This window comes from Zalophus californianus, chromosome 3 (assembly GCF_009762305.2).
Source record: "Zalophus californianus isolate mZalCal1 chromosome 3, mZalCal1.pri.v2, whole genome shotgun sequence".
Classification (NCBI taxonomy): domain Eukaryota; kingdom Metazoa; phylum Chordata; class Mammalia; order Carnivora; family Otariidae; genus Zalophus; species Zalophus californianus.
The window spans coordinates 162,652,667-162,679,254 of record NC_045597.1 but is presented as its reverse complement, the minus strand read 5'-3'; the positions used below and the strand labels follow the sequence as shown (position 1 = coordinate 162,679,254).

The following is a 26,588-nucleotide window of genomic DNA, read 5'->3' as shown; positions in this document are numbered from 1 at the left end:
AACATTTCCATTTGGAAGTCAAAACCAACCAGGCCCAAAAAAGAGCTCTTCCTTTTCTTTTCTGAATCTATGCCTCCCCTCAGTTTTCCTCAACTCAGTAGAATTCACTACCATTCACACAGTTGCTCAAGGCTAAAAACTTGGCGGGAGTCATTCTTCATTCCTTCCCTTCCTTCACATGCATCCCCACATGTCCTCTCCAACAGCCACCAATCAGCAAATCCTTATGATTCTATCTCCAAAATATATCCTTAATTTGTACATTTCTCTTTGCTTCCTGTATCACTATCACTCTAGATCCAAATCACCTAAGCTCTCACCTGTGCCATTCCAATAACCTCCTAATTGTTGGCCCCATTTCCATTCATGTCCCCCAAAATACATTCTTTTACAACATATACACCCAGGTATATCACTCCTCCACTAAAAATCTTCTAATGGGTTTTGTTTTACTGAGAATGAAATTGATACTGTAATTACCATGGACTCCAAGGCCTTCTGCACTTTTCTGACCTCATCTCATACCACCTTTTCTATTGCTTCTAAGCTAAAACCACATTGGCCTTTCTGTCCTTTAATACCTTTTTTCCACGTCAAGGCCTTTGCATTTCCTGTTCCTCCTACCTGTGAAGCTCTTCCCTCTGCTTTTTGAATGATGGTTCCTTTTTATCTATTGAGTGCTATCTCCCTAAAAATACCACTACAATAACCTGTTGATAAAGCAAAACTAAGTTTTTTGCTTATTGCAGTAAGGAGAATACTACGTTGACAGATCTTAGCAGTGTCTCTGAGGAGGAAGGGCAAAGGTGAGATATTTATGAGGTTTGGGGGTTCTTAACTTCAGTTCTTCAGTGCAAGGGCCTCATTAGTATTGAGTAAAGTCTGCAAGGCTGATGGGGAAACCTCAAGTCAGAGTCCTCCTTCTCACAGAAATGGGACCATCTTTGTACTTCTGCCATCTCAGCCGTTGTCTGGGAGCAGCCTGTGGGAAGCACAGCTTCTGCACAAGCACCATGGTAGATCCAGAGCACAGCAGCTGGGACCATTTCTCAATTATTCCATCTGCAGCAGGAGCTCTGAGTGGCGCATTTTCATATCTGCCATGGCCTACCTCTTGCCTTGAACAGATTTCTCTCTTCCCATAGGTCAGAGTGCCAGTGTTCCATAGTTCTTCTGGGTCTATCTTCCTGAGGGGAAACTCAGAAGGAACCTCTGACACTGGAGTTGACCTTTAGAGTTACAACTGGTGTTCATGCTCTCCCACTTCCAGTAGCTATTCTAATTTCCCTCACCCTCAGCCATTACCTCACCAGGTCTTAGAGGTTTACTAGTGGTACTGATGTAGGAAAGATGTTAGGGTTCGGGGCCGACAGCCAAGAAAGAACTCTTGAGATGTCTTTGGTGCAAAGAGGTGGTTTTATGAATGCACAGGGACAGGACCCATGGGCAGAAAGAGCTGCACTGGTGTCATGAGGAGTGGTGATTATATACTTTCAAGTTGGGAGGGGGTTAGGGATAGTGTAAGTCTCTAAGAAATTTTGGAAGCAAGGTTTCCAGAACCTTGAGGGGGCAAGCTATTATTAGGAAAAGGTCATCTATTACTGTCTAATAACACCTTAGTCATGAGCCCCTTCAGATGTATATCTGACTGCCAACATATATCTTGGGGTGTAGAGATGAAGTTTCCAAAGGAATTTTTATATGTTAGAGGAGACTTACAGGATCCTGGGGATCAGCCTAAGATTGCCTTTTGCCCTTAGCGAAGTGTAACATTGAGGTAGCTGAGTTCCTAGAGGAATGTCACTCCGCTTGTTTCAAGGACTTGTCAATGGGCTGTAGGTAGTAAGGAAATTTAATTTTTCTTTTGCCTTTGTTTCCCACATCAGTATGACTCAAATCTTAATTCCTGAGGGGACTGAGAAATCATATTGTTCTTATGCTGACACTGCTGCATGCATCCATTCACAGTTACAATGGGGCATGGAAATACCAAAAGGTGCCCAAATGAATCATCTGGGTTCCACCTGCAGTCTCCCTGTTCTACGTCCTCCTGCTGATCTGGGTTGATCACCCCGGCCAGTATACTGATGCTTCTTCTTACCTGTTGGTGCCTGGATACAGGGACATCAAAGTGCACTGACAGCAGCTTTATCTTATAGTTGAATAAAAACTTTGTGTTCCCCCTGGCAAGAGTATGCTCCCTTTGGGGACCAGGACCTACAGAGCCCAGAATTAAAAGGATGGGAAGCAGAAACTCTCCCAGTGTGTCATCGGGAATGTCATCAGGGCTACTCCTGCTTCTGTCCTTGGTGACTGGACCCGTGTATTCTTCCTGTCAGGAGCAGAGCAACATACAGAGTTCTCTGAAATAAGGCATATATTACATCTTCAAGGATGGCACCCATCCTTTCAGAATGCTGCCTCTGAGTTAATGCTGATGCTCTGCTTTTAGAAGCGCACTTGAGCATTCTATCGATGTATCATACAAAGTGCAACAATATAAGAAACAAACCATACACATGGTTTTGCATACATATTCCAATCTCTCTGTAATTATACAGAATATAGTCTTACTTGCTCCATTTAAACTTATTTCTCCCTAGACTAAACTAGAAAACAGAAAATAAGGGATTATTTTTCTAATGAGCATGTTTGACCTATTGTCCTTATAAATTTTAAGGAGACTATGTATATAAAAAAATCCAGGGATGCCTGAGTGGTTCAGTTGCTTAAGTGTCTGACTCTTGATCTCAGCTCAGGTCTTTATCTCAGAGTCATGAGTTCAAGCCCCACTTTGGGCTCCACGCTGGGTATGGAGCCCACTTTAAAAAAAAAATTCCAAAGGGCGCCTGGGTGGCTCAGTTGGTTAAGCGACTGCCTCCGGCTCAGGTCATGATCCCAGGGTCCTGGGATCGAGTCCCATATCGGGCTCCCTGCTCAGCAGGGAGTCTGCTTCTCCCTCTGACCCTCTTCCCTCTCATGCTCTCTATCTCTCATTCTCTCTCTCTCAAATAAATAAATAAATAATCTTTAAAAAAAAATTCCAAAAGCATTTTCACATCCTATAAATCTATTTTTATTTTATTTTATTTTTATTTTTTTCAAGTAAGCTCTAGGCCCAATGTGGGGCTTAAACTCACAACCCTGAGATCAAGAGTCACATGCTCTACCAACTAAGCCAGCCAGGAGCCCTAATCTGTATCTATTTTTAAATATATAAGAATAACAGTAAAATAAAGCTGCTTTGTGGCCAATGTCACTCATTTTTTTCTTTAGATTTTGTCCAAGTATTCAAAGATTATGTATCAATTAACTCAGTTTAACCTTTGTCTAAGGTCTTTAAGTTAGCTAAGGAACTAGAAATTACCATTTTAGTTAAGTATAAAGTTCTTTTTTAAAAAAGATTTTATTTATTTGAAAAAGAGCGAGCACACAAGTGGGGGGTGCAGAGGGAGATGGAGAAGCACACTCCCCACTGAGCAGGGAGCCCCAACACGGGGCTCAATTCCAGGACCCTGGGATCATGACCTGAGCCGAAGGCAGACACTTAACCTACTGAGCAACCCAGGTGCCCCTAATATAAAGTTCTTAAGATTTTTGATATTATAGAAATAAGACTATAAACTTCTAAAAGATATCTATCATTACAATTTTATCTAGTTAATCATGACTCTAAATTTTTGTAGCATAAATAATTTGTAGAAATAATGATAATATTTTGTCCCATAAAACCAATGCAAGAAATATATAAAGTTTAAATTATGAGATGTTCAGTCTTCTTGTATAAACTAGCATATTGTGTTAGTATTAATGTGATATATTAAAGTCAGGAAGATGAACTGTTTTTTAATCCTTTAAACCAGTATGATGAACTCATTCTAGTTTGTCCAATGATTCCTCTATCAGGAATATTTTATGAACATTTTCTGCATGACATATAAACTTTGTATTCATAAATGGAATTATAAAAACTCTTTAAATCCTGTTTCAAAGCCCTTCATCTTGGAACCAAGATTTTTTCTTCTTTTCTTGCAGTTTTTTTTAAAGAGTTTATTTATTTATTTGAGCAAGAGACAGAGAGAGCGAGCGTGAGCGAGCATGGGGAGAAGCAAAGGGAGAGGGACAGGCATACTCTGCGCTGAACACGGAGCCCAAGGTGGGGCGCTATTTCATAACCCTAAGATCATGACCTGAGCCAAAATTAAGAGTTGACGCTCAACCAAAAGAACCAGCCAGGTACCCTTTTCTTGTAGTTTTAACCAGAAATCTCTCTTAAAAGCAATTTTGAAGAAAAAGAAACACAATACAGTTTAATGATTTTTCCATTTTAGAAATTCTTCATTAGACTAGATTGAGCACATAATGACAGAATAATTGTTTTCATCAATTAATCTTTAATGTTTCCCTAGGAAGGGAAAAGAAGAAGAATAGAAATTAAAAATGAGAGGGAGCCAGCTTTAGTCAAAGACAAAATTATCATTGTAAAAGACTAATTATCTCTCCTTAATTAAAGAGAGGGGAAAGTTTAGATGCAGGAAAACCTATTTTGACATACATGCATACAAAAGAGGATGAGGGAGAGGGAGGGGGCGTCCGTCATTACAGCTGGTTTAAACATTAATTTAGGCCCCTTGACAATTTGATTTTATACGATAAAAACGCCAGTAATTGTTAATACTTTAAGTATAAAAATGAGAGGGTATTTCTTATATTAAAGTCATCTTTCTCTCTTTTTTTTTCAAAGATTTTATTTATTTATTTCAGAGAGAGAGAGAATGAGAGATAGAAAGCACGAGAGGGAAGAGGGTCAGAGGGAGAAGCAGACTCCCTGCTGAGCAGGAAGCCCGATGTGGGACTCGATCCCGGGACTCCAGGATCATGACCTGAGCCGAAGGCAGTCGCTTAACCAACTGAGCCACCCAGGCGCCCCTAAAGTCATCTTTCTCTTTTAGAGGAATAAAACTATCTCTTTATGGGGCATTTTGAAGGGAAGGAGAAAAAGTTAGAAGGAGAGACAGAACAGAGGGAAATGCAGGAACATGGGAGGAGGAAGTGAAATAGAAGAATAAAGGGATCATGTTCAACTTGTGATTTGAAAGGATTTAGAAAAGACAGTTCTAAATTTTTCATATTTTTCTCTTGCCTTTGCCAAAGAATCTTTTAAGGAGGCAATTTCATAATCCCTTCAATATATTTTGGAATTTTCCTCTTGCCTTAAAATGTAGACAACTGTATGTTTGGGATATTGCTTCCTTTTTGCTTCAAAGTACCTCCCCAAATGAACAGTTTTGTTTATATCAGAAGTTCCCCCCGAAAACCAACTATAATTCCAAATAATTCTTTTATCATTTATAAAGCAAACAAGACACATTTTGATTCTAGCATAAATACATTTAACATGTGGGAGTCCAGTCCAGAATGGCTACAGAACCAAACTAAAGATAAACCTATGAGTCTGACAACACTTAGCCAGATGTGAACCCTGAATCTTGGGGCTCCCTCCTAAAGAAAACCAGACTTTCACGGACAAAACAAGAGTGGGCAAAATTCTCATAAAACGTTCATAAATGATTTGAGACAATTTTTCCAAAGGATGGCAGTCTGAAGAGAAACCTTCTGAACCTACGGATTTACACCCATTTTCATCCCTATGAACTTCCTCTTATAGATGCACAATGAAGAAATGACAAGGACAAACAAACAGTAGTACTGACAGTAATAATGCAGATTTCTACCAAATAAAAGTTTTCCAAACCTGATCAATCAATGAATTTTTAAAAAGAGTTTATTCCTAGATACCACTCTCAAACTAAACAAAACTAAACTTAGCATTTGGGGTATTTGATGAAAAAATTAGAAATCAGAGCTCAAACCCAATATGAACTTACCTCACCACTGTCATTGAAGAGACCCTGTGCAGGAGGCTCAAAAGGCCTCAGAAAAGCATGCTGTTTCCAAGGTGACCAGATTTTGATAAGACCTCCAAGACCGTCAAATGCTGGCTCCTTTAAAATACCTCCAAAATAACCTGTTGATAAAGCAAAACTGAGGTTTTTGCTTACTGCAGTACGGGAGAATACTATCTGGATAGTCTTAGGATCTCACAGGGAAAGTCAGAGGTGCAATATTTATGAGTTCTGGGATCTATTTTAAGATGAGTTGCAAGGCAGAGAATCTGATTGGAATTATACAAAGTTTATACATAATACCTTTTTGATTGGACACTGGGAGGTGAGAGTTTGGAAGTGATTCACAATCTTTGCCTTCTTAGACTAATCCATTGTTCCCTCCATAACCTGAATTGTTCACTAGCCTGGAACTTCTTTGATTTACAATGCTTTTTCCTCTGTTTGAATTGAAAGTACTTATCATACCATTTTATAACTAGTTGATTAAAAAACTGTCTGCCATGGGGTGCCTAGGTGGCTCAATTGGGTAAGCGGCCAGCTCTTGATTTCAACTCAGGTCATGATCTCAGGGTAGTGAGATCCAGCCCCACATAGGGCTCCCAGCTCAGCAGGGAGTCTGCTTGAGATTCTCTCCCTCTCCCTCCGCCCCTCCCCTTGCATGTGTGTTCTCTAAAATAAATAAATCTTAAAAAAAACCTGCCTGCCACTACACCGTGAGTCCCTATAGGGCTAGGATTAGGTTTTATTAATTTTCCATATAGCCAGCAGGTAACACAGTGTCTGGTTCTCAATAAACACTCAGCCACTGCTGATCATGATTGGACAAAAACACACAAATATGCTGACTAATCTGATTTTCAATTTATGAACATGAACCTTAAATGAACCCTTAATCAAGTAGACCCATTAATATTATATTTCCCTTGCCTAATTATTCTCATACTGGCTTTTCTCCTCCACATGCTTCCCTCCACATACCCATCTTCACAGTTACCTAAGGGCCTTGCCTCTTATTTCACTGAGAAAACTGAAGCAATCAAGAGAATTTCCACCCTCACTTTTACCCCCCTACCAGCATCTTTACCCACATAGTCTGCCTTGTCATCTATCCATAGATAAGGTATCCACGGTCCTATCTAAAGTCAAGCCCTTTACTTAGACACTAGATCCCCTTTCTCCTACTCAAAAAGACAGCACATACCGAATGGAACACTGGGTGTTATATGCAAACAATGAATCATGGAACGCTACATCAAAAACTAATGATGTAATGTATGGTGATTCACATAATTAAAAAAGTATTTCTTCAGAAATTTCAACAACTTTCCCTTCTCTCTTTAGGTTGTTTTCATTTTTTATAAGGACACTCTAAAATCTAAAATCTGGATGGTCATTCATTCAAAAATATTCTCTAAGCATCTGCCACTGTCATATATCAATGAACAACAACAACAACAAAAAAGACAAAGATTCCTGCCCCGGAAGTTTTAATCTAGTGGGGAGAGACAGATAAACCATAAAGTTTGTTCTTAATATAATGGTCAAAATGACCTATTTATTTATTTATTTATGAGAGAGAGAAAGAAAGAGTGGGGGGAGGAACAGAGGTAGAGGGAGAGAGAAAATCTCCAGCAGATTCCACTCTGAGCATGGAGCTCCATGTGGGGCTTGATCTCATGATTCTGAGATCACGACCTGAGCTGAAATCAAGAGTTGGATGCTCAACTGACTGAGCCACCCAGGCATCCCCAAAATGATCCTTTTAAAGGGTAAGTCATATTATGTTGTCAATCTTCTGCTCAAAACTTGGCAATGGCTTCCCATTTCTGCTCAGAGTAGAAGCCAAAATCTTGATGATGGATCCTACATGATCGGACTCCCTATTACCTTTCTGATCTCATTTCCCAGTATTCTCTCACTTGCTCACTCCACTCCAGCCACATTAGCCTTGTTGCTGACCTTCAGGCATAGTGAATACTGCCCAATCCTGCAGTTCCCTCTTATTTGCACTGCTCTGCATGGTATCTGAATGACCCTCTTGCTGTCTTTAAGAATTTGCTTGCATGTACCTTCTCAATGAGGCCCATTCTGGCTGCCCTATTTAAAAATTGCAACTCTTACCATACTAACTCTATATGTCCCTCTTTCTCTGCTCCATTTTTATGCTATATCACTTGTCAACCTAATGTATAAGTATATAGTATACATACAGTAATACATTTAAGTACATATACTTACATATAAACATATATAATGTGCTTATGTTTATATGTACTTATTTACTATGTTTATTATTTATCTATCTCCCTCTCATGGAATGTAAGCTCCAAAAGGGCAGGAAATATGTCTGTTTTGTTGAATACATGAAAGTCCATCTTTAAGATTTTAGAGTGTCTTTGTAGAACATAAATGTAAAAACCCAACAGTTTCTTTTTTTTTAAAGATTTTATTTATTTATTTGATAGAGAGAGACACAGCGAGAGAGGGAACACAAGCAGGGGGAGTGGGGGAGGGAGAAGCAGGCTTCCCACCAAGCAGGGAGCCCAATGCGGGGCTCGATCCCAGGACCCTGGGATCATGACCTGAGCTGAAGGCAGACATTTAATGACTGAGCCACCCAGGTGCCCCAACCCAACAGTTTCCAAAAAGCAATTATAGATACAGTAGTCAAGGCCAGAAATTTGTTATACAATTTTATTATGGTAATCAAAAAATTGTCACTTCCATTTGGTCATTATACCTACCTTCAGAAATCTGTGAAATTTAAAGTTTCATCCAGATTTTAGAAAAGCTTCTTTTTTTAAAGATTGTATTTATTCATTTGACAGAGAGAGCACACAAGCAGGGGGAGCAGCAGGCAGAGGGAGAGGGAGAAGCAGGCTCCCCACTGAGCAGACAGCCAGATGCAGGGCTGCTCCATTCGAGAACCTTGGGATCATGACCTGAGCCAAAGGCAGACGCCCAACCAACTCAGCCACCCAGGTGCCCCTAAGAAAGCTTTTTGATTCAATGGGCTCCTTTAATGGATCATTTCAATAAGACTTTAAATGTAACACATACTAAGCAAAATATAAAATCCTTAGTCTGGCCTTCTAGAATTGTTTTCTCTCATCTTTCCAGTCTTTTCCCCAGTTTCTTTCCTTCATTGAATCCTAAAGTTCTCATCAAAATGGACTTTATATTTGTATCCCCAAATGAGCCATATAATTACTTCTACTTGCTCCTTAAATTCTATACATCTGCATTTTAATCTCATGTCCATATTCTGCCATGAAAGATCCAACCCAAAGATCCTAAAATGAAAGATCACTTGTTTTCTGGACTGTGTGGCAAAAGGAATGTGGAATGGTATTGGACAGACCTTGCTACCAATATTAACTTTATCACTTAATAGTTGTTTAACAACCTCAAGCAAGTAATTGAATTTCTGAATTTCAGTTCTCCCATTTGTGGGAGATACCATTAGTGGCCTAAATGATAGTCAATGAATTCTGTCTTACTAAAATGTAATTTTTCTTGGGGTGGTGTCCAGATTTTAAAAGAACTACATCTCCTAGCAGCCCTTATAAGTAGGGTGGTCACATAACACTTCTAACCAATTAGATAAAAGTGGAAGTTGCTGATGGGTCTCCTAAAAAAGACCTTTGGCTCACTCTCCTAGCACAGGGCTTTTGCTTATTCCATTCTTCCTGTCTGAACTCTGATCAGTGCTGGAAGTGGAGCAACCATCATGGACCAAAAAGCAACAAATACATAGACAATAGCCACAGGTTAGACATGGTTATATGAAAAGATTAAGGGAGACTGGGTTCCTGGTGGCCACATGGAACCACCATACTAGCCCTGGTAAGACTGACTTCAGATTTGGTTCCATAAAAAAATAAGACCCCTTTATTTGGTTAAGCCACCATAATCATGTCTCTGTTGCATGCAGCCAAAGACACTCCCTAACAGATACATCATCTCGAAAATAAGGATGGGGCACCTGGGTAGCTCAGTTGGCTGAGCGTCCAACTCTCAATTTCAGCCCAGGTCTTGATCTCAGGGTCATGAATTCAAGCCCCATGTTGGGCTCCACACTGGATGTAGAGCTTACTTAAAAAAAATAAATACATAAGGATCATGCTTACCTTTCAGGATTTAAAATTTTATTGTTAATAATAATTATAAAAATGAACATATATTGATTGGTATGTTACAGATTCTAAGATTTCAACATAGGTTACCTCATTAAATCCTCATAGTAGTTCAATTAGGTAGCTACTGCTCTTTCTTCAGAAGAAAGAAAAATATGAAGAACTGAAAGTTTAATTAATTTGTCCAAAGTTACACAGCTAATTAAGAGGAAGTGGGATTCAAATCTAACTGTCCAACTTCAGAGCACATGCTCTCAACCACCAGTCTTAGCTATAATAATAAGAAACAACTTACTTTTTGTCAGGCAAAATGCCAAGTGCTTCAACCAAACAATATAAAGCACCAAGTACAATGTCTGGTGCTTATTAAAATGTCCACTGTAGGTAATGTCTTCTTCTTCTTCTTAATTCTTATGTGATTTTATTCATATTCCTATTATCAAACTTACCATTTTCTATCTTGTAAAAAGTTATATATCGCCTGTAATAGACACTAAGTTCCTTTAAGGCAAACTTTTATATCATTCATTTTGGTATCCTGCATGGCCTAACTCTGTCAGGTACACAGAAGGCTGAGTCATTATGACTGGTGGAACCCCGGCCGCTGGAGATTAGAAACTATACCATCGAAGGTGGTCCCTATACAATCAGGCTGTTCTGAAGAATTACTTTGGACCAATCCTATACCCTAAATCCCACCATGATATACCTACTTGTCTCACTCAGATCTGTTGTACCTTACTCCATCCCATAATCTATCCTTATGCTTTCCTTACAACCTCTACCTCATCTCCCAGTTCGACTGCTTGCAGAAACCCAAATGTGACATGATATCAACGTGTCTGGAGAATTTTCATATCTAGTCAGGATGGAGTACAAGTGACAGTGACCAGATTTACGCTCCTGGCTGAAACAACTATATAACTGAATAAAATATATGAAATAATGATTCTCAAAATGTTGGACATCATGCAAGAGAGGACAGTGATCACTGAGAGATGGAAAACAAATGAGATGAGGCCTATGTCGTCCAAGATTGCTGTCTGAAGAGTTTCCAGGCTGTGGCACATGGAGTGGAACACCAGGCAGAGCCTTCGGAGTGGAAGAGAGGCAACTTGGAATCAAGGAAGGCCAGAGCAACTAGAGTTGTGGGAAGTACTGGAGAAGAGAGAGCTGCACAGAAAACTCCAGAGATCCGCGGAAGGCCACTGTCTAACATTCAACGGAGTGTTTAATGATCAACGCATGACTATAAGAAAATTACTTGAGACTAGGTGGAGAACAACCCTCTGAGGCTCGCAGGGTCCAGAAGAGTGCCTGCTCCCACCAGCCAGAGTAGAAAACCTCATTAATTCAAAAGCAGTGTAGAGTACTCAGAAGGGATTTGCTTCAATAGTGAGATAAAATTAACACTAGATTAAATGCTGCTCTGGTCCTACCTAACAAAGCTTGAAAGCAAGACACTGAAGAAACAAATTGTTTCCAAGAAAGTTAACTGTGTCCTACAACAAAACTCAAGAATATTTACAGGAATACAAAATATCCAGCACCAACAAGGTAAAAGTTGTATCTGACATCCAATCAAGTTACCAGAAATGCAAAAAAGCAGGAAAATATATAAAAATAATATATATAAGATAACTGATTCTTTAAAGTGTAAATAGTAACAATGTATTGTGAGGTTATAAGATATGTAGAAGTAAAATGTGTGAACATAATAGCACAAAGAAGGGGAAAAACATAAGTATATTATTGTAAGATTCTTATACTATATGTGAAATTATGGAATAGTATTTGAAGGCAGACTGGGATAGTACAGTATAAACATTAAAGCAATCATTAAAATAACAAGAGTTACAGCTAATAAGTCAATAAAGGAGGTAAAGTTGAATCATAAGAAAAGGGCAATTGCACCAAAAGGCAGAAAAAGGAACAAAGTATAGATGGAACAAATAGCAAGATGGAAAGGAAGACTCAAACACAACCATATCAATAGTAACACTAAATGCAACTGAAACCCAACAATATATAAAACAGCATAATGCATCCTGATGAACAAGTATGATTTATTCCAGGATTGTAAGGATGCAAGACTGTTTTACCCTTTGAAATTCAGTCAAAGTCTTTTATCACACTGTTGAGACTCAAAAAAGAAAAACCAAATGATCATCTCAATCTATGCAGAAAAAGCACTTGACAAAATCAAATATCCATTCCTAACAAAAATTCTCAGCATGCTAAGAACAGGATGACTCTCATTCAATTGATAAAGGACATATGAAAAAATTATGGTTAACCTCGTAATAGTGAAAGACTAAATGCTTTTCCTCTAAGATCAGAAACAAGGCAAGGATGGCCAGTCTAACAAGTTCTAATCAAAACTGTAGTTTAGGTTTTAGTCAGTGTAACAGTTGTGAAAAGAAATACATGGCATCCAGTTTGGAAAAGATGTAAGACAGCATAATTGTCTATGTAGAAAATCTAATAGAATGTATCAAAAAGCTATGAGAATAGGTGAGTTTAACAAGGTTGCAAGATATAAGATCCATAAGACAAATCTACTGTATATCCATATTAATGCAAAAAATAAGAAACTGAAATTAAAAAAACAATGCCATTTAGAAGTTCTCAGTGATATATCTGACAAAAGATATGTGAGACCTATACGCTGAAAACTCTAAGACATTGCAGAGGAAAAAAATAATATCAATATTAATATTTCAATTATCCCCAAATTGATCTATATATTCTACATAATCCCAGTCAAAATCTCATCAGGCATTTTCAAAAAAAGAAATTGACAAGGTGATTCTAAAATTCACATGGAAAAACAAAGAATTTAGAAAAGCCAAAAGAAATTTGAAAGGAAGAATAAGTTTCAAAGACTGTATTACCCGACTTCAAGACTTATCATAAAGCTATAGTAATCAAGACAATGTGGTACTGGCATCAATATGCACCAGAGTTTCTCAATCTTGGTACTATAGACATTTTGAGTCAGATAATTCTTTGTTGTGGGGACTGTCCTATGCATTGTATGATATTGAGCAGAAGCTCTGACTTCTATCTATCAGAAACAAGTAGTATCTCCCTAGCTATGACTATTAAAACTATCTCCAGACTTTGTGCAATGTCCCCTAGAGGCAAAATTGTCCTGCTTGAGACCACGGAGATATACAATCTATCAGTGAAAAAGAAGAGAGTCTAGAAAGTCACCCAAATATATGTGATTGATGAGTTTTTCATCAAGGGTATAAATTTAATTCAATAAAGAAATATAGTCTTGGGGTGTCTGGGTGGCTTTCAGCTCGGGTCATGATCCCAGGGTCCTGGGATGGAGCCCTGCATCGGGCTCCCTGCTTGGCGGGAAGCCTGCTTCTCCCTCTCCCACTCCCCCTGCTTGTGTTCCCTCTCTCGCTGTCTCTCTCTCTGTCAAATAAATATATAAAATCTAAAAAACAAAACAAAACAGTCTTTTCATAAAATGGTACTGAAACAATTGGGTATTCATAAGCAAAAAGGGTTGTGTACTATGTATATAAAAATTAACTCAAAATAGATCATACACCTAAATGTAAACTCAGAGTTATAAAACTTCTGAGAAGAAAACCTGGAGAAAATCCAACCTTGGGCTAGGCAAAGATCTCTTAGATCTCTTACACAAAACCATGATCCACAAAGGAAAAAAAAGATACACTGGACTTAATCACAATTAAGAAGTGCTCTTTGAGGGGTGCCTGGGTGGCTCAGTCAGTTAAGCATCTGCCTTTGGCTCAGATCATAATCCCAGGGTCCCGGGATGGAGCCCCACATAGAGCTCTCTGCTCAGCCAGGGAGCCTGCCTCTCCCTCTCCCTCTGCCTGCTTGTGCACTCTCTATCTCTTTCTAATAAATAAATAAAATCTTAAAAAAAAACCTGTTCTTTGAAAGATTATGTTAAGAAAGTGAAAAGATAAGCAATAGATCAGGTGAAAATACTTGTCAATAACATTTCTAAAAAATGGACTTGGGGGTGCCTGAGTGTCTCAGTCATAAGCGGCTGCCTTCGGCTCAGGTCATGATCCCAGGTTCCTGGGATCGAGCCCCACATCGGGCTCCCTGCTTAGCGGGGAGCCTGCTTCTCCCTCTCCCCCTGCTGTGCTTTCTCTGTCAAATAAATAAATAAAATCTTTAAAAAATGGATTTGTATCTAGAATATACTTTCTAGATACAAATATACTTTCTAAACCTCTATAATAAGAAAACAACAATTCCATTTAAAAATGAGGTAAAGATTCAAACAGATACTCCACTAAAGAAGATACACAGATGGTACATAACACATGAAAAGATGTTCAACAGCACTGGTCATTATAGAAATGGAAATTAAAACCACAATGAGATACTACTACACACCTGTTACAATGCCTACAATATAAAAGCCTGTCCATACCAAGTGTTGGAACTCTCATATATGGCTGACAGGAATGTAAGGTGGTATAACCACTTTGGAAACAATCACTTGAGTTTCCTAAAATATTAAATATATACCTACCATACGACCTAGCCATTCCACTATTTACTTAAGAGCAATGAAAGCATATATTCATACAAAGACTTTTATACAAATGTTCATAGCAGCTTTATTTGTAATAGCCAAGAACTGTAAACAACCCAGCTGTCCATCAACAGGTGAATGGATAAACAAATTATGGTATATCCATACAATGCAATACTACTCAGCAGTAAAAAGAATGGACTATTCATATATTCTGACATAGATGAATCTGAAAATAACTATGCTGAGTGACAAAAGTCAGAAAAAAATGTTTATACTATATAATTTTTATAAAATTGTAGACAAAACAAATTGATCTCTAGTGACAGAAAGCAAATCAGTAGTTGTTTGGGGATGGTGAGGTAGGGGAGGGAGGCAGGAAGAAGAAGGGATGGATTACAAAGAGGCACTAGGATCTTTGGAGGCGATGGATATGTTCATTATCTTGATTGTGGTGATAGTTTCATAGATATATACATATATCAAAACTTATTAAATTGTGCACTTTAAATATGTGCAATTTATTTTATGTCAATTATACCTCAATAAAAATATTTTTAAAAACTACCAATATCTGACTCCCCCTCTGTCCTCTGGTTTCAGAATTCTTTTTTTTTTTCTGAGATATGACTGACACATAACATTAAGTTTAAGTTATACAGTGTGTTGATTTGGTAATTTATATTTTGCAATATGATTACCACCACAGAGTTAGCTAATAACCACTATCATGCCACACAATTATTCTTTCCCATTTTTATTACCTCCCTCATTCTTTCCTTTTAGATGTAGTCTCTGAGCAACTTTGAAATTTATAATGCAGTATTATTGACTATAATTATTATGCCATACCTTAGAATTCCAGGGCTTATTTACTAATTGCAAGTTTTACCCTTAACCAACATTTCCTCCGCACGATTATACCCATATCACATTTTCAAAGGTTTTCAATATTAACCATACAATTTATTTATTTTTCTCATGAATCAAATTTAGAATCCATTAGTGAGTTTTTTTAAGATTCTGGTTTATTTCTGAAGTTTTAAGAGTTCAATCAGCAATGAATATTTGTATTATTTAACAATAGTTTTCATAGTTAATGTGTATGTGGCAAAAGTACACTAAGGCTTTGCCATTACAACTAAGTTAATTAAGTAGAATTACAGATATTTAGATACCAAAGCAATATACCATTTAAGATGTCTAAAGCTAAATCAACTGATGGGGAATAGTTAATACAGTACTTCTGGAGAGAGTAAGATTTTCTACGGTCCTATAAAACAGGCAAGGTGGAATAAAGGGAAAAAAAAACCAAGAGGAAAAACACTGATGATCCCTCCACTTTAAAAAAAATCACATACTTCTTTCATTATGCCAAAAAATAAAAAGCTGTACTTAAAGATATCACAATGCCAAGATGTGAGAAAAAGAATTACTAATACCTTATTACCTGCACTGTTTTAAAATGTTGATGGTTGGCTGAGCTGAGAGTACTAAATGCATATATGTCCCTAAATGTAATGATAACAGGAGTTACTGGTAGTTATGCTGGAAAACTTTCAGGTTCCAAATTGAACATAAATTTCTAGCCAAAGTTCTCAGGTAATTAAAGTGTTTATTCAACAGCTTTAAGATGAACAAAACTACCACTATCCCCAGAAAAAGTATAAAAAGAAAACTAACAAGTTTAAGAAAAAAATAACATAGGACTTTTAATGAAAAAAATTACATTATAACAAGGACACTATACATTAAGTTACAATATATATATATATACACACATTTTAAAACTTTTTAAAAAACCTGGTACAAATTAAATGACATCTTTCACATACTCACATGATTAAGTATGTATTTTGACAGGATGTAAAAATGAAACACAAGCTGGTGGGCCTCAAAATCAGAAACTCAGAAGCAGGACCAGCTTCTAAAATCTGTTTTCTATTATTTTGTGACTTTTAGAAAACATTTACCTTGGATAAGATAAGGTACTTTGTATAAAAGCTTTTTCTTTTAAGCATGTTAACTGCTTATGGAGAAAATCAATATTGAGGAAAAAGCCCACCATGGTGGTATTTATCTTTAATTCACTGTAGTATATATAAAGTTCACTGGGAGGCTTTGGAACATGAAAACCACAATGATGAAAAAAGCTCAGCTGTAATCATGAATTTCTAACTGCTTATTTTGAATGTCCAACTCACTACTACAGATATTACACCTTGTAATACACGACACAAAAGAGCACATATCAAAGTTTGCTGTGGAGCTGTTAGGAGAATGCCAAATACAGATACTGAAAATTTTATGCACTTGTATTTAATACCCTGTGCATTTAAAAAATAATTGAATATTTAAAATATGTAAACATACTTATTAAAAAGCGATGCTAAGCACCTTTAAAATACAATACTGGTATATTGCGACTGAACATGCATTTAGAGGACAAATGAATTTTTAAAAATTTAGAAACTATTTTTAAAGAGCTACTCATTGAAATACTTACATGAAAATATTGATAGTTCCAGTTTCTACCTAAAAACCAAAAGAGTATACAATTAGGGACTTAAACCTTCCTTCAATGCTCTTTTTTAATTTTGCTTTTTGTTTGTGAGGAGGATGCACTGTGACTTTCTGTCCTCATAAAAAACAAAAATAAAAACAAAAACAAAAACAAAAATCAGTACCAGAAAGAGACATTCACATAGAATGAAGTGAGAGAAATATTTTTCAACTATGTTTTGTTCTTGATCAAGTGCCAAAGTCTGAATCCTCTAACATCTCTCATCCTCGTAGGTAACTCACTAGAGTTTGTATCTTAACAAGCATTTCTCCTTAACAACTCAACATCAAAAAAGAAAAGAATGTCTCCAAAGGAATATGGTTCAATTGGTAAAATATTTAATAAGCTATTGCCATTAATGAAAAGTGAAGATTACTTAAAATCTTGAAAACAATTTCCATAAAAACTAGAAATAACAAATGAAAAGAATATTACCTAAAATGTAATACTAAACTATAAATTTAGACTTATACCCTTTAAGTACACACAGACTAAGAGAAATCTGGGTTTGAGGTAACTAAGAGCTGTGTTTAACTTAGAGTAACATAATCAGATTTGGCAGCCTGTGTGAAAATGTGGACATCAAATATTTTCAAATCTTAGAATAATTAGCTATTCTAACTAAAAATCATATATGTAATTGAATATTAACTTTGCATTAATAGGGGTATAAATAATACATTTTATATTAAATAGGGTATAAATCTAAAGAGCAAGGTCTTTTATTAGAGTTCCACTCACTTCTAATATAACAATGCTTTATACTTAGATACATGCTGTGTACCTGCAACAATTAAAGTGAATTAAGAATGGGAGACTGGACTTAGAAAGCCCAAAATGACTCATATTCATATAAAATATTAAGGTTAAATTTCATATTATATTTCATTATGCATTGAATATTAAACATTAATATCCATTTGAAATCCTTATTACTTTAAAATAAAATTTTAAATATACCCACACATGGTCCCTGGGGTGAAAAAAAGCCTTTACATTGACTTCTTGACCATTTATAATAGACATTTCTAGTTTATCAACCTTCCAGAAAACAGAAGCTTACAATGAATATAGTGATCAGTACCTATTCAGTATTTGGAGTAAATATACTTACTCAACAAGCAAACATATGTACACATAGTTGTTTTAAAGTTTTAAATATGAACTAATTTTTTAACTACAAATACTTACCTTGAAATACTATAAATTCTAATACCACCAATTCAGTAAGAACTCTGGCATAGAAAAATAAATACAACTCAAATTCCTTTCCATCCAGAGCTGAATCTTCAATACAAAATAGGAAAAAAAAATCCTCTGCTGATATCAAAAAGTCCCCCAAATCATCTGTAAACACCAGGGGAAGTCTATTATTCTTTCTGAATTCTCTCAATTTCTACATTTTCCTATCCATAAGTAGTGCTTTACCTACAATACTATATAAACCCATGCAATATACATTTATTTCTGTTGCTTATCTGATTAATTCAAATTAAAATTCTGAGTACTTACCAAGACACTTTAAATTTCTATTAGATGATCATTAGTATGCTATTGGTTTGTAGTTTTAGGTATAAAAACTATAATGGAAGAAGCCAAATTGCAACTACAGTTTCCACAGATGTGAATGCTGGGCTTCATGTTATGATTCAAATCTACTACTGTTTTATCTTTCCTAATGCGACAGACTACAAATAATCTCTCACCTGTCTGCTAATATAAAGAATTTCTTCACAACTTTAAAGAGGAAATAAGTTCTTTTATAACTTTTAAAAAAGTCAACACACATACATACAGTCACACACACACACACACTCACACACTATTTTTTGTTGTTTTTGTCTTTTCAGAACCCAAATTGGATATTTCCAAGGGATGAGTTAGGTAACTATTTGTGTTCAGACTATATTGTCATGAATAAATTCAGATGATCTTTTGAAATACTGGCCTCATCAGATAATCAAAAAGCATAAGAATTATACAAAATGAGAGCAATAAAATAGCTTCCAAAAATATAGACTTGGCAACAAACATATCAGTTTTAAATCAAAGTTGCTCATTGAACTAGTCTTCAGTCCATTTATCACAATGCTGCACTTTGACAATATTCACCTTCTTTTTTATGACATCAGAAGTTACCCAAGTTGTAAATTCTGAAAAGCTTCAATAATTTATGTGGCAGATAATTTCTTACAGTCCAAATTTTTTTTTGCTTCCATAGACAATGCTGGTTCTTTGGGTTCTTGCTTAACTTGGCTCACAGAAATGGTACCTTCTGGATTTTCTTCAACTTTAAAACCAAACATAAAAGAAAAACCCTAAAGGTTAATGTAACTTATAACACTGGAATCTTAATAATTATATGAATTTAGAAGCAAAAAACAGTGTATTTGAGAACTCAGTATTTCTGACATCTTAATAGTCATTCATAATAAATTCTTTCAGGATGTGTACACCTAAAGCTAATGAAACATTGTGTGTCAACTAAACTTCAATAAAAAAAGGAAAGAAAAAGAAAAATAATAAAAAATTAAATGTTGAGAAGTTAAAAAAAAATTCCTTCAGTATGTTTCTGGTAATGAAAACAAGAAGAGACTAAGAAAACCATAGTTATTCTCCTCTACAGATACTTTGACAAAAAAGCAGTCGATAATTTGATAAAATTATGAGGACTATCTCATAAACTTAACTGCCTTTAAAAATACGTGTAAATAAAAGTCAGGAACTCTCCTATTATGTGAAAATGATGTTTTGCAAACAGTAGGTATAAGTATTACAAATTTACAAATTTGTTACCAATCCCATATGGTTTCCATATGTGGCCATATATCAAGGAAAATATTCCCTCCCTAAAGAAACTCAACTACATAAGTACTTTAGAAAAAAATATGCCACATCTTAAAGGATAGTTCTGACTTAGCTCTACAAACTGTATGTTTGCTTATCTGAAACATTGTACAATGCACTTACTATTCTGATTTTAAAGTACTTATGACCAAATTAATCTGATTGCAGGATACCAGCAACACTATCTTGAACTGGTAGGTGGGATGTCTAAGATAAAATCTTTCTCCTTCTCAGGGATATCAGTTTGTCAGTTGCTATAGGGAACCAAGATTAAGGGAACCAATATTTACTCAGGAAAGTATGTTGAACACCCCTAATGCTTGTCACATATGGGTATATTAGGAGTTTAGCCCACACCATAAAGAAAACCAGTAGAAGATGGATTTGAGTGACCCTCAGAATTCATATTCAGGTAAAGTAGTCCCTCAGATCATGATCTAACTTGATAAATCATGCAAGTTCAGATACAAAGAGGATCTCCTTTAAGACACTCTGAATTAGAGCTCCCAGAAATACCTTGGTACAACATAGAGGGAGGAAGCATGTTAGAATGGAAAGAAACTTTGGAGGCAGATAGATCTGGGTTTAAATCCCTGCTCTATCACTTTTAGGTAATCACTTAACCTCCCTGAGCCTTAATTTACCTATCTGTAAATGGGGACACCATCAACTATTTCATGAAGTTCTGAGGATTAATTCACATATATTCCTTTTCCCTCTCTTCTACTAAACTTATTCAGTAGTGACAACTGCCACAGCTCTCTGGATAAATGTCCTTAAAAGTAACACTTCCAATAAATTTAAAAGATAATGATTCTTTTCTGGAAGGAACTACCTTACACTTTTCCTTACCCAGGAGAATGATGTCTAAGAATGGAGGGTAAATACTTTATATGTTCTAAGGATAATTTCTATGAAGATTTTTGTTCTTCAAAGCAAACTGCAAATCTTTCTGCACAAAAGTGCCCAATCCAAAACAATCTATGTGGAAGGGAGTGACATAGGTCAAGTAGGAGTTAGAATTTATCACTAGGTTGACTGGGTTTGTTACAAAGTGAAGATAACGAGGTCTTGGATTAAACCCAAGTCCCCAAGGCTTAACTAATTCCCTTTCAATTTCCATAGAACTCAACATTTAAGTTTAAAACTCAAAATCTTTAACATTTATATCTGCCTACTTCATTCCATTTTTCCTTGTAACACTTTTTCCATAGTAACCTTTACACTAAGTGTTTTCCTTTTAAAGTTTCTCATTTTATGGGGCACCTGGGTAGCTCAGTCAGTTAAGCATCTGCTTTTGGCTCAGGTCATGATTTTAGGGTCCTGGGATCAAGCCCCACTTCAGGCTCCCTGCTCAGTGGGGAGTCTACTTCTCCCTTTCCCTCTGCTCCTCCCCCCTGTTCGTGCCCTCTTTCTTTCTAATACATAAATAAATACATAATCGTAAAAAAAAAAGTTTCTCATTTTTTTCATGCATTCTAAAATGACTCTCTGATTTCATATCACCATAGATTTTCTATGTAAACTGTGGTAATTAGGGAATGAATAATTTTGGAGAAGAAAAAATAAAAAAGTTTAAAAGTTATTATGCTCTTGATAAATTTCCCCTTTTCTAAATTTCCCCTTTTCTAAAATTACTAGAAGTAATTTTACTTTATTTATTTATATTTTATAAACCCCTGAGTAGAAATGATTGTTTTTTTTCTGTAGTGTAACAGTAATGATAGTCCATAAAGGCTAAAAAAATAAAATCACAAGTTGCTTTTAACTTACTAATAGCTGGGTGGCTATCTATAATCTGTATTGGGATGGTCTGCACATTTCCCAGCAGAATCTGATGAACACTTCCTTCCATATTCTCTGTATCCTCAACATCTCCAACTTCCACCAGCTGGTCCACTGCAGCCAGATTTTGATCTGGTCCCGGAAGGCTACCCATGGTAGAGGCAATAATGCTATTGTTTGGGGTTAGGCATGTATCTGTTTGAAGACTATGACTTTGACCAAGCAGTAGAGAATTATTATTCATTACAGTACTTTCTAATGAATCCAGAAGTCTTGAAGGACTGGAGGAAGGGTGGTTATTTACTGATACCGGAGCCGTTGATCCATCAGGAGAAGTGAATCTTGGTTGCAACTGCAAACCCTTTTAAACCAAAAAGAGTTACATCAAAATGTTTAAATTTACTAAGTATAATTTTCTCATAGGATATATTATTCTTTTGACATGTAATTGGAATAAAATACAGGAGTATAATTACTAACAAATATCAAGGACAGAAACAAGAATCAAAGGAAAAGTAGTACAACTAAACTTTATTGCATGCATGGTCAACTCCAACTTTTTCAAAATGTATTGTTTAAATGATCTTATATCAAGATACAAAAAAGTCAAGAAATTAACAATAAAAACATCTGTGATCATTATTATAATTCTATAATAATTCTATAAAATCCCTAGAAGAAGAGAGATTATGGAAGAAAGCGAAGGGCTTCAATTTTGTCTATTTCATTGGATACCTACCTGTAGTTGTGTAAATATTTTTGGTTGAAATGAGGAAAGTGAAGAAAGCAAGTGGGCTGGCTCTGGAGACAAAGAACCCGTTGTCTGATTTGTTTCCACTTTGGTGTTAATTGATTCCCCTGGTGAATTTCCTAAGTTATATAAAAAAAATCAGCTATCAAAACAAAATAATGTTTATGGTTTCTATGTTATGTGACACTACATTTTATTACAACATTTACTATCATAATTAGAATAGGAAATAAATTCAAAGGTTTGAAAAGGACTTTAAGAAGTTATTTTGTCCACTATTTCCAGAACTGGTAGAATCAGAATCACTCAGGAACTTTTTAAAAATATAAATTCCTAGGTTCAACCTTCATAACTTTTAATTCAGTATATCTAGGATGTGATGTTGGAAACAGTATTTTTTTCCTTGAAAGATTATGTATTTGTAACTCAAATCTAGTCCATTTTCTATGATATGATGCTGGACTACATCTAAATTTCTCTGGATGTGTGACACCTATTGAACCTCTCAACTACAAAGACCAAACTTAATTCATCTTTGGTAGCCCTAATGCTTAGGATAATGCCTGGCATAAAGCTGGTGCTCAATAATAACAGTGTTAAATTTCTTTCAGTAACTCATTTTGAAATATATGCCTAAGGGTAAAAATCTGTTTTCTTAGGGGCGCCTGGGTGGCTCAGATGGTTAAGCGTCTGCCTTTGGCTCAGACTATATTCCCTAAGGACAATTACTTTAGCAAATGAGATTTTAAGAAAACAGATTTATTTATTTTTTATGTTTATTTTTTTTAAAGATTTTATTTATTCATCTGAGATGCAGAGATACAGAGAGAGAGAGAGAGAGAGAGCATGAGCAGGGAGAGAGGCAGAGGGAGAGGGAGAAACAGGCTCCCCTGCTGAGCCAGGAGGAGCCCAATATGGGGCTCGATCCCAGGACCCTGGGATCATGACCTGAACTGAAGGCAGATGCTTAACCATCTGAGCTACCCAGGTGCCCCTATCAACTCCTTTCTTATTAAAATTCTCTCCCTATCCAGCTTAGTCAGAATCCTACGGTGATAGTTTCAGTCACTCTCTTGCAAATCCCCTAACCTCCCTTGCTTCTTTGTACTTTTGTTACAACCCCTGGTAAAATCCTAACACGGAATGAAAATGGCCCATATATGTGAAGCTGAATGTGAGTGAAAAAGAAACTTGCTGCTACTACTAATACCAATTCATGATCATCAACTTCAACAGGACCTTCACCTGTATCTGACAACCTTACAAGGTTTCTCCCACTTTATATTTTAGAAGATTTCAAATGTCCAATCTTGGCCACACTTCCTAAGATCTTTTTCACTCTCAGCACTCTTGAAAAGAGAAACTATCAGAAATTTCCTCAACTTCCCACCATGAAAGCTATCAAATACCTTCATCTTCATCTCTCTCTTCAGATCTCTATCTGAAAATACCTTCTCTCAACCCTTTTTCCCCTCATAGCACATTGTCTCTACTTCTTCATTTATCACTCATTCACTCTTCAACCATCCCAATGTGGCTTCTTCTCAATCCACTCCACTGAAATGGCTCTGATATGTATCTAAGCTTTCCAAACCTGATTTCATGAACTTTTTTCTTTCCCCTTGCCATTACCAAATTCTATTCTTACACCAGTGTTGCCTACCTCAGTAAATGCTACTATCAGTCAGTTGCTCATAGAAGAAACTCAGGAGTCATGCCAGATCATTCCCATTCTTTTACCTCCCACACCTATTCAATCAATAACCAAAACCTTTGAAAACAACTTTAAAAAAAAAAAAGATTTTATTTATTTATTTGACAGACAGAGAGAGAGAGAGAACAAGCAGGGGGAACAGTTGAGAGAGAGAGGGAGAAGCAGGTTCCCTGCCAAGCAGGGAGCCCAATGCAGGGCTTGATCCCAGGACCCTGGGATCATGACCTGAGCCGAAGGCAGACATTTAACCATCACAGCCACCCAGGAGCCCCATCTGTCCAATTCTAGTATAAATGCCACTCACTGTAGACTAAACCACTATCACACCTTTCATCTGGACAGCTCTAAGGGCCTCCTAAGCCCATTTTGCATATCCAGTTTTTTTTTAATCTTTTTTTTAAAGATTTTATTTATTTATTCATGAGAGACAGAGGGAGGGACAGAGAGAGAGAGAGAAGCAGAGGGAGAAGCAGGCTCCCAAGGAGCAGGGAGCCTGATGCGGGACTCGATCCCAGGACCCTGAGATCATGACCTGAGCCGAAGGCAGACGCTTAACCATCTGAGCCACCCAGGCGCCCTTGCATATCCAGTTTTATCTCCAAGCATTGTCTATGCTTAAAACCATATCAACTTTCTTACGTTCCTTGAACATGACAAGCTCTTTCTTGCTTAGCTTTCAAACATGGTATTCTTTTGATTGACAAATTCCTATCCATTCTTCAGTTCTTAGTATAAAAGCCACTTTCTCAAATGTTAGTTCCCTACTCCCTAGATTAAGTTATATGTCTGTCACTATTCTCACACAATTTTGCACAACTCTTTTATGGCACTATTCATAACAGTAATTAGAATAAATGTGTTTAGTGTCTTTTTCTCTTGCTAAATTTGAAATTCAATGAAGAAACTTATTCTTTTTTATGTCCAGCATTTATCACAGTGAGTAAAATATGTGAACAGATGAATAATGATAAAGAATTTGAAAGTTATTCTCTATGCACAGTGACTTTTAAAGGTTAAACAACCAAAGAATAAAGAAATAATTGTACTGTATACAGTTATTCATTAATTTATGCTAAAGGGGCGCCTGGGTGGCTCAGTCGTTAAGCGTCTGCCTTCGGCTTAGGTCATGATCCCAGAGTCCTGGGATCGAGCCCCGCATCGGGCTCCCTGCTCACCGGGAAGCCTGCTTCTCCCTCTCCCACTCCCTCTGCTTGTGTTCCCTCTCTCGCTATCTCTCTCCCTGTCAAATAAATAAATAAAATCTTGGGCACCTGGGTGGCTCAGTCGTTAAGCAACTGCCTTCAGCTCAGGTCATGATCCTAGGGTCCTGGGATTGAGTCCCACATCGGGCTCCCTGCTCAGTGGGAGGCCTGCTTCTCCCTCTCCCACTCCCCCTGCTTGTGTTCCTGCTCTCACTGTGTCTCTCTGTCAAACAAATAAAATCTTTAATAAATAAATAAATAAATAAATAAATAAATAAAATCTTAAAGCATTTATTTAGATGTTAACTTTGTAGCAGGGATTATGCTAGGCACTAGTTATGTTAACTTGAATAAAATATAACCCTTGCGCCTGAGTAGCTCAAATCATAATGAAAGATACAGATGTATAAACAAAAGCATACCATGTTAAATGCAGAGGTAAGTATAAAAGAATGAATGTTTAACTTTATATAGGGGGTGAAGTTAAGAGAGCACTTAAAGCCAAATAGATTGATTTCAGTAGTGAGAGGAGTTAACCATACAGAAGCAGAGAAAACACATTTCCAGAAGAGAAAAAAAAAGGGTAAAATAAGCTTGGAATAGTAAGAGAACACAAGAGTAAGAGCATATGAAAAAAAGCAAACCATATAAAATGGACAAAGTTTCCTGATCAAGGTATCTTAAGTTTATTACTATTGGAATTAGCCTAGCTTTACAGTAAGCCGTACTAGCAATTGGCCTCAAAATTTTAATCATAAAGCATAAAAGCTTATTATATGAGGAAATTTATTTTTTTAAGTTTATTTATTTATTTTTGGTAATCTCTACACCTACTGTGGGGCTTGAACTCACAAACCCAACATCAAGAGTCATATGCTCTTCCAACTAAGCCAGCCAGGCACCCCTTATTTTTAATTTTTGTTTGAATATAGTTGACACACAATGTTACATTAGTTCCAAGTGAATAACACAGTGATTCAACTTCTCTATATATTATGCTATGCTCACCACAAGTGTAGCTACCATCTGTCACCAAACATTGTGATTATAGTATCATTGACTATATTCCCTATGCTGTGCCTTTTTTTTTTTTTAAGATTTATTTATTTATTTGAGAGGGGAGGGAAGGGTTGTGGGACAGAAT

At 36.4% G+C, this 26,588-nt stretch overlaps 1 protein-coding gene across 11 annotated transcripts in view; it reads right to left on the bottom strand.

Annotated features, from left to right (window-relative positions):
• Positions 1-26,588, bottom strand: part of CARF (calcium responsive transcription factor) — a 96,400-nt gene that overhangs the window by 20,961 nt on the left and 48,851 nt on the right. For 5 of the 11 annotated variants that reach the window (XR_003519110.2, XR_004819972.1, XR_003519117.2 and 2 more), the window contains 5 exons: positions 22,517-22,647; positions 21,766-22,138; positions 17,089-19,435; positions 5,889-6,028; positions 2,102-2,332 (listed from right to left, as the gene is read on the bottom strand). Coding sequence is in view for 1 of the 11 variants with exons in the window: in XM_027589444.2 (XP_027445245.1) it covers positions 19,317-19,435; positions 21,766-22,138; positions 22,517-22,647 (623 nt within the window). In the remaining 10 variants the exon portion in view is untranslated. Of the gene's footprint in view, positions 1-2,101; positions 2,333-5,888; positions 6,029-16,193; positions 19,436-21,765; positions 22,139-22,516; positions 22,648-26,588 lie in introns of those variants that run through there. The other 6 variants (XR_003519113.2, XR_003519111.2, XR_003519112.2 and 3 more) reach the window with 5 other exon arrangements.